Below are 9,956 nucleotides of genomic sequence, written 5' to 3'. Positions count from 1 at the left end.
ACTGTATGAGAGCGTTGTCTCATGAATGTGTTTATAATGCTTTACAGACATAACAATAATAATGATGATGATAATAATACTAATGATGCAACTTGTACAACTTTGTATTACCTTCAACACAAAACATGATAGTGCTTTACATTAAAATAAAAAAATAGCATTTGATTTATTGAATATTTTATTAACAGTTTGCAAATAGTACAGTGGTCTGATTTTACAATGATGCTAAAAGGATAACACAAAGATCCCTAGAGGCTTGTTTTCATTGTGGTCCTGTAGCAGATCTACAACCTCACCAACACATTGCGATGAGCTTGTAGATCTGCTATTTTCCAATAGCCAAAGTATAAAATAGGGCTTAAGTGGTTAAAGCATATAATCAATCAATAAGAAAGTTAAATGGTAAATAAAATGAAATAAAATGCTTAAAACTGGTGAGAAATAGATGCATAACTTCTCTTGCACTGTTTTAAGAACAGAACAAACATTATATTAATCTACATGAAACATGGTATTAAAATGGAACAGATGGCTGTTAGATTAATGTTATTCACATTCTAATAGGCTCCCCTTTAACTATATATATGAAAATATGAATATAAATGTTTATGTAATGTCTACAGTGCATATTGGGTAGAACTTGCAAGGCAGACAACACTCCAGCTAACTGATACATGGTGAACATGATGGTTTCAGCACAGAGCTCTTTCACACATCCAGTAGATGGTATGGATAGAACACGGCATGTCGTTCCATCCTTTGCTAGACAGAGACCCATCATAATACTCAACACAGTCTGATTCTGCATTAGGGTAATGGCCTTTTGCAGGGTCATTGCGTTCATCATGAGGCGCACCAGGGTACCAGTACCTGTAGAAGTAGGAACATATAATTAATACAATACTTTTACAAGGATGTTTTTTCACTCTAAATCGTTTGTTTTTTAATCATCACCTCATTTTATATTCAGTGGTTTTCAAACGTATTTGTTTCTAAATTAGCCGATCTACAAGCTCACAACATGTTGCATGATTGTATAAGCTTGTAGATCGGCTTATTTTGCCGCTTTGGATAATGTGTGGGATAAATTAATGAATAAATAGTTATATGTATTTAAGGCTGTAGAAATGAGTACACACAAAGTACTGATATAGAAAATAAAATAAAATATAAAATATATAATTAGCCTATTTGTATATATTTCATATATTTCACTAATAATGAGTGGTTCACCTGGATCTCATGACCAGTTTTGGTTATAATTACTCAGGAACAGTAATAAATTACTAGTTACCAAATTAACCCACAGGAAGCATCGTGTTGCCTTATTTTTAACTCTATGGCTGCCGTGCGGCTGCAGGAGTCTTGATTATTTCAAGCCAGTAGATGGCACTGTTGGGACTGCTGATGCACTAGAGCAGTGGTTCTCAACCAGTGGTCCAGGGACCACCAGTGGTCCTTGAGAGGGTTCCAGGTGGTCCCCAGCTAAATGATGGAGAGCTGGTAACCAAATGGACCCTTATAGATCTTTAACTCTTGAGAGTGTAAAATGTTACGCTCTCAAGAGTTAAATTATTGTTAAACATCTGTATTACTTAATGTACAAGAAGTAACACAATTAGAGAATGTAGAAGAATTATTATTTTGATCAACATTTGCCTGTTATCTCTCCTATGGAACCAACATCAATACAACATGGATGGAATTGTGGACACAATCGTATCCAACGATAACACAATATTCTAAGTCTTGGCTCTGAGAGTCTAAATCTCATCAAATGGTGGTTCCGTGGCTCAAATGCCCAATAAATAATGGACCTTGATATGAAAAGGGTTGAAACCCACTGCACTAGAGCTGCAGGACGATATGTGAGTTATTTCATTCATTTTGTATTTAATAACTTCAAAACATAATAATCTGAGCAGTGACATCATGTTCTGAAAAGCAGCAGATCAGTTTAACAGTTGTTGGGCTACCAGTTGTTTGTTAACTGCATATAACTAGTAGATGATGTAATCATCTAGTTCACATTTATAATGAAGGTCTACTGTACCTTAGCTTATTACCCTATATTACAGTATGTATAGCCTATTCATTTTAAGAAAGCTACACATTTACATGTCGTAGGGATGTTAACATGAAGTCAGTTATTATCACCAATACACCCCTGACTATATCACACATACGTCTGTCATTAAATTAAATCACCCGATGTGACACGTTGTGAGCTTGATCGGCAATAACACCATCATTAGACTTTATGGATTCACTTACTATATTAATATAATAAGTATTATATGACGGGTGACAACAATGACAAGACATGGAGGATAAAACGTTGACAGTTTGCAATCAGCTTCCAACTAACACCTTAACTAACACCTGCATTGCCTGAATCACTGCCCTTTGCTATTATTTTAATGTGTTTTATGCTTCTGCTTTTCTTATTTTTCTTAAATTATTTGTAACTGTAATTGTATTCTTGCTCTGTAAAGCACTTTGAGCTTTATGACATGTCATGAAAGGTGCTATACAAATAAAGTTTATTATTATTATTATTATTATTATTATTGTGGATTATAATAGCCTACTTTCAATACAGGCTACCATTTTATGCAGAAATCCTCCCAGTGTCTGATGACAGAACAAGGAGGAGAGAGTCGGGTAGGAAAGAACACCTCATAGCATTTAAACAGCGTCTTCAAGCAGATGATATTATCAGACAGATCAAACTCATAACTAAAACATTGGGGTCTTTATGGCCAAACATTTGAAGCCCCTTGCAGTCATGGAGGACGCAGGATTTCAGCATAATGATTAAAGTCAGCCTGTCGCCTCGCCGAGTTTCAGAAACACAGTAAAAAAACATTCATTTTAACCATGAACGTGACTTTGTCAAGTAAACACACGCTTTAAATAACAACCTCTTGTTTTTTGAAAAATAATTTGCTTAGAAATATATGTGTGTGTTGGCCTTTATATTACTTACATATTATATTACTTATTACTTTTACTGTTTTTCTTCATATTCCATACCGTTGCTGTCGGGTGGAAACCCAGGTGTCCAAAACCATTCCTTTTTCATTGTTATTTTAAAAACATTTTAAAATGTTGAAAAAAGTGAAAATAACCAATCCACAAGCCCACAATGCGTCGCGATGTGTTGTGAGCTTGTAAATCTGCTATTTTCACTACTTTTGCGACGCTCTTGTATAATAAAGTAGGGCATTAATTTACAAAGAAATATAAAAAGTCAAATAATGGAGATACAAGGTTTCTGCCAGTTAAGAATTAATTATCCTTACAGGAGGAATCAAAAACTTCCTAAAAGCAGCACTAAACACTATGTAACAACTATGTTTGTATCTTGGACTGAAATAAACTCAAAATAATGACGATACTTCCAAATGTTGAAAGTATTCCTGTATGTGTGTGTGTGTGTGTGTGTGTGTGTGTGTGTGTGTGTGTGTGTGTGTGTGTGTATGTGTGTACTATGCATGCCTGGCACTGGCTTCATGTTTGAGCCACACACTGACCTGACCCAGAATATCCCCAGACCTGCACAGAGGCTGCTTCATTGGTTGATTGATTGAATGATGTATTAACAAAGTTTATGTTAAAAGGATAACACATAAAGGCCCAGGGGGCTTGTTTCCATTGTGGTCCATTGTACTCAACTCATCACGACCCGTTTCGGGTGCACCAACAGGTTTTAGCCCTGAGCACCACAAAGGGTTAATCCGGCCGTGGTAACGCAAGGTTACTTGTATCAGTAATGTAATAATATTAAAATGACAATACTCGTTACTGGGGGAAGTAATAATATTACAGTAATATATTACTATGTAACGTGTCACTGCCAGTGGTGTGTTCTACCGTGGTACGCTGTATACGCAGTGTGGCCTGTAGATTTTTTTCGGTGCCATCGTATACATCCAAAAACCGTTCGAGACGTCGTATCGGATACGTTGATACGCATCTGATGTGCTGCACGCAGGAGGGCTGGGCTGGGGGGCAGCAGTATGGTCTGTCTGACTAGTAGTCTGACTGGAGGTGAAGGCTTATCATGTGTGTGACTATTGTTCTTGAGGTGATAATTAATGGCTACTGGCGAAGGAATTCACACTTTAACTCAATGACCTGCCATTCACTTCATTGAACGTAGGTCACTGAATTGAGTACTTCATTAGTATTCAAATTGTGCGTCATAGCAAACTCTTGAATCTTCAATACAGTTTGTGTCTTCAATGCCAAGTTTAAACTATTCTGTAATAGATACAGGAATGCTCGCTGTTAACACTGCTAAGCAAATGCATCTAAGGCTAAAAGCAGCTCCGAAGTGGTTGAGTTACAGGGTGATTAACATTAGAAACAGTAGAAAATCAGTACAAAGCATATTGTAATTGTACTAAGTGTTGCTGTGAAACTGGGCCTGAGTGGGCCTGGCCGAGTCTGTGAGGGGCAGAACCGGGGCAGGCACAATTTTTTTACATTAATTAATTATATACGCGCGCGCGTGCCATGCGTGTGGGAGGAACTAGGGAGGGAATAGTTATAGTATACCCTCCCAAAAAATCTAGAACACACCACTGGTCACTAACCAACACTGCTCAGGACAGTTCAGTGTGCTTCGACACACCCTTTGAGAACCACTGTTCTAGATATTAGATGCACATTAACTGGATAGTGAAGTAGATATCAGATGTCTTTGTGACAGTGTAGCAGATTTGTATTTTATGATAACATGTAATACCATTTATTAGAATGAAGGTAAAATGAAGATGATCATAGTCTTACGTTGGTGTGGTCAGTGGTGTTCCATCTACCCACTGGAATAATCCTTCGCTGACTTTGTCAGTCAAACCCAGCCATACCCTCTTGTTGAAACTGGCAACAAGGTCCTGGACAGAAAAACTGCTGGTTACTGATGTACAAACTGTACAACAGATGTGTGTCTCCACAAAGTGCACTAATGTGCACACACACACACACACACACACACACACACACACACACACACACACACACACACACACACACACACACACACACACACACACACACACACACACACACACACACACACACACACCTGTCATACCTGTTTTTCTTGGCTCTTTATGACAATCAGGTCAGATTGTCTGTCTCTACACCACTGTCTGCTCTCATCCCAGGTTTTCTTCTCAGTAGAGATGTAATAACACAGACCCTCAGCAAATGTAAATCCATCTTGTTCTAAAAATAAAACAATAATATTAGCCATTAGTATTGTTTTATTTTTTCATTTGCTCAAGATTAATGACAGAATGATGATGATATAACAATGAAGAAACACAGTGATGTCTCACTCACCACAGAGCTTCTTTTTCAGGCAATCATAACTGGTCTGTAGCTGATCTGTATGGAAACATTATAGAAATGGCAGATCCACTAATTAAAAAAAGAAATCACCTACTGCAGCAAGTCAATTGTTAGTGTTGAGAATGTCCTCTATTGACTATATTCACACAGCAGCCATTTTGCTCTCACGTCATATTTGCAGGTTGTGAAGAAATGCCCGGGGTGGCATTATTTCATTAACATGATAGCAAAATGGCCGTCGTGTGAATATGGTGAATGCTGTCTAATGGCGGCCTCTGATAGACGGTTCACTCATCATTGTCAATGACAGACAGGTGTCTGTCATCACCAATTGACTCATTGATGTCAGTCTGGGTGTGTCCCTATAAAAGCCCTTACTCAGTCCACAGTCCTCACTGGCTGCGGGTACATGGACAGTTTCATTCGGAATGAATACACTTCTATTCGGAATGAATGAATGGATGAATTCATTCAGAATAGAAATGCTCATGTAAACACCTCAATTGGAATAGAATATTCCATTCCAGTCTGACCCGGGTTAGGAGGGGTGGTATAGACCGTTTGAATCGGGATATACCAATCGGAATTGACCATGTAAACACTTTATTCCAAACACTCCTCTCTGTTTGGAATACATGCATTACTTTGCGCATGTCCGTGCTTAGTAGTGCTGTCAGAATTGTCCAAAAATGACCTATCAAATCTCTAATTAGGCCACGGTCGCTCCTGCGGGATAAAATGAATGATTATATTCTATAGCGTCATTTAATAAGCCATGGTTAAGCCCAGACTTGTCCAGGAGAACGGACGCTCCAAGGATTGCTGGCCTAGGCTACACTTATATTATTCTAAACAGGTATTTTAGTCCTCAGTTTTTAAAAAGAATCCCTGGCCACATGACAAAGATTTTTTTTAAAAATCCCTGTCCACACGTAAACGCAGAAACGCATTGATCAGCTGCAAGTTTCAATTTTAAATCAGATTTTACATTTTTTTATATATGAGGGGCCAAATACGTATACATTTTTAATCACATGTTAAGACCCAATACTGCAATAGCTGCATTGTTTTAATAGCATACGTGAACAAAAATAAATGAAAACTACATTATTAGGGCGCAGCTGCAGCGAAAACAGATGAGTTTTACTTAATCAATTAATTACATGGGCAGCCGGAACGGTCGTCCCAAAACACTACGCCCCACGCACCTTATGAGCGGGCCATCCACGGCCGCTCCATGGTCGCTGGATTTTGACCCGGGGCGATTGTGTTTTAGGGCGACAGACTCCGCATTCTCCGTGTGCGCACCGCGCGCTACTCGCCGCAGAAAGAGGGTTTTCTTCACAGTGAATGAGTTACAGCATGTTTCAAAGCTTTTTCATAATAATACAAGAAAAACGTGACACTCGGCATAATGAGTAGCTTATAATTTCTACTGAAGTATATTTTGATGCCAATACTTTTGTACTTTTGCCATAAATGAGCGTGCCTTGTTTCATAGACTGTAGTGTTGCTCTCTCTCTCTCTCCATTTATTATTATAATGACCATGTGCGAATGCGCGATGACGTCATCGTACCTACATGAGAAATGTGACAAATAGTATAGGCTAGCTAGCCTACGTTTTACCGTGTCTGGTACCAATACAAAAAAATAAACTGGTCTGAACTTGTAGATCTGCTACTTTTGCATTAAAACGGCGATAACAAAGGAACACAGGCTTGTACCGCATACAACGCTGCCTGGCCAGGAGTCGGTGCGTTGCTTACCGGCCTGTCTACGACCGACAGACCTCCGCCGCGGAGGCACAAGGGGGCTATTGCCTCCTCCCATGCCCACCAGGGGAAGCTCTGCTCCGGGTAGTGGCCCCTGGTCCATGCCCGGGCGTAGGAGAGAACCACTTTGCGCATGTCAAAAGTTATATTCCGAATGAATGCTTTGGTCATGTAAACGAGGAATACTTTTATTCAGGTCCCATGTAAACAGGTGAGTGGATCAGATTCCTCTATTCGGAATGAGTTCATTCGGAATGAATTCATTCTGAATGAATACATGATGGTCCATGTACCCGCAGCCACTGTCACTGAGTCTACAGCATTCACTCCTCCATGTGTTCATGACCAATGTAAGACTTTGTTCTGTACTGACTTGACTTTGCAATAATATAATCACTTCATACGTTCTACTTATTATCTAAATGTGTTAATTTGTGCCATTTGTTTGCTTTATAGTCTATAGAAACATTCATGGTGAATGGAAATGGAGAAATAAATCACTAAACCTTTGCATCTACTACTTGGTGTTAATCCTCTTTAATGGGAGAAACTTGGGTGGTCAGCTTTATTACCAGAACACAAGAAAGTATTAATTAGTTAGCATTTAAGTACAGTATATTTCATATTAGCAGATCTATCAGTCATGATAAGTAAAAATAGATCTTAAACACCTGACTGTGATCTTTATGTGTGCAGTTAGTATGTTCTCCCACTGCTCACTTGGGTTTCCTCACACACCAAAACAACAAAATGTCAGAGAGAAACTCCTGTCAGTGACCTTGAGCAAGGCATTGGTTTTAGAGCCCCCACCTGAAGCAAACACATAACGGTGCTTCAGCACCATAGACAGAGAGACAGAGCAGTCTGCATGGTGCTCTGTAGGATCACCCTGCAGAGAGTGAAGGTTGAGCAAAGGATCAAATGGTGGAAGTTAAAGATGGGGCGCCGTGATTTATCTTCCCCCTAAAACATGATTATTATGTATTATGATTATACTAGGAGGAAGATTTATTTTCAAAAAAGTGCACAGAAAGTGATAAAAGTATGTTTTTATGGAGACACACCCTCCAGTTCATTAAGTATACCTGGTTTTCTACCTTAGCACCTCCCACCTGAACCAGTCCCTCCGCCTCCTCCTACAAGACCACCCACCTGTCCTAGTCCCTCCTCCTCCTCATGAAAGGACGGCCCATGGCTCTTCCCAGTTGCTTACAAAATGCTCTAGAGCAGTGGTTGTCAAACTGTGGTCTGGGGACCCCCAAGGGTTCATGAGGGGGTTCCAGACGGTCCATAGCTAAATCAGTTTAGTATCAAAATCAGTGTAACCAGGTGAAACCTATATACATTGAATATTTGAAAATAGAAGATCTACAAGCTCACAGCGTGTTGCATTGCATACTTTTTAGACTTAAAAAAAAATATTCCAAAATATTTCTGCAGTTCCTCTAGCTTCTCACTCACTCAATCTGGTCAGGACCTCTCCCGTCTTGGTTTCACTCGCAGACAGTCTGCTCTGGAGCTCTCCCATCTTGGTTTCACTTGCAGACGGTCTGCTCTGGAGCTCTCCCATCTTGGTTTCACTCGCAGACAGTCTGGAAGCCATATCTGAAAATATATATATAATAATCACAGAGAAAACATATGTGAAATTCAGAGGTGGAGAAAGTACTCACATGTTTTACTTAAAGGACGACTTCATCTGTTTTCAACCTATCTTTATGTAATTGGTCCTCACTAATGCTCACTAGAAATATTGTTCCTGAAGAAACAATGTGGGCGCGCTTTAAAGCTCAAAAAGAACTGTAGTTATAAAAAGTACAAATTTAGTTTGACTTGGTATCTCTGTTTTTCTGTTGTGTGTGGGCGTAGACTTGCCTCCGGTTGATCAGATTGGGAGCACCCGTTATCATTCTCCTAATTGTCATCAGTTACACACCTGCTTGCATAGCTGATGGTAGTAAGGGGATGGAGGGGTATAGGGGGCAGGAGTGATGGGTGCGGGGTGCTTCCCCCTGGCTCCAGTGAGCTTGTAGATTAGCTATTTACTATGGTTTAGTGTGTGTGTGTTCGGTGTGTGTGTGTGTTCGGTGTGTGTGTGTGTGTGTGTGTGTGTGTGTGTGTGTGTCAAAATTTCACCCATTTACATACCGATGGCGGAGGAAACCATGCAAGTCACCTGCTCATCGGGAGCAATTAGGGGTTCAGCATCTTGCTCAAGGACACTTAATTTCACACTAATTCTGGGGGAGCCCGGGATCGAACTGTGTACTTCGCAGTTGCCATCCGGCCGCTCTATCGCCCACTCTACCCCTGAGCCACTGCCGCCACCTCTACTCACACTTTACAAAGACTGTCAAGCTTTTTCTAAAATAGCAGATCTACAAGCTCATCACGCATCACATTGTAGATCGGCTTTTCTTTTGTATAGTTTGTATGACAGAGGGGGGTATGTCATGTGGTGTGGGAGGTGGGGTGGCGGTGGAGTATGGGGTGTGTGTGTGTCTGTTTATGTGTGTGTGTGGGGGGGGGGGGGGGAGAGTTTACAAACGTTTTAGCATCAAAATATACTTTGAGTACCAAAGTAAAAGTACTCAAATTTTCAGAAAATAGCAGATCTACAAGCTCATAACGCGTCACATTGTAGATCGGCTGTATGTGGTTACTGTAGGTTTTGTATTAATAATAAAATCTGCAAAGTAACAAGTAACTAAAGATGTCAAATGTTTCCATTGTAGTGGAGTAGAAGTAACACAAATGGAAAGGAAAGTAAAAGGACCTCAAAATTAAACTGCATGGTAAGCACTTGCATAGTACTTGAGTA

The 9,956-nt window shown here is 39.8% G+C and overlaps 1 protein-coding gene across 1 annotated transcript; it reads right to left on the bottom strand.

Annotated features, from left to right (window-relative positions):
* Positions 1 to 276: 276 nt before the first annotated feature.
* On the bottom strand, positions 277 to 8,211 carry LOC308101594 (C-type lectin domain family 4 member M-like; the record flags this gene model as incomplete). Its single annotated transcript, XM_080451015.1, has 6 exons — positions 277 to 870; positions 4,798 to 4,901; positions 5,102 to 5,235; positions 5,353 to 5,397; positions 7,946 to 8,024; positions 8,200 to 8,211. 6 exons carry the CDS (start codon positions 8,209 to 8,211, stop codon positions 693 to 695), a joined length of 552 nt encoding a protein of 183 aa, XP_080307141.1. The 3' UTR covers positions 277 to 692.
* Between the last annotated feature and the right edge of the window lie 1,745 nt (positions 8,212 to 9,956).

The sequence above is a fragment of the Gymnoscopelus braueri genome, assembly GCF_963280865.1.
Source record: "Gymnoscopelus braueri genome assembly, chromosome: 15".
Lineage (NCBI taxonomy): Eukaryota > Metazoa > Chordata > Actinopteri > Myctophiformes > Myctophidae > Gymnoscopelus > Gymnoscopelus braueri.
This window is presented reverse-complemented; position numbering and strand designations above follow the sequence as displayed.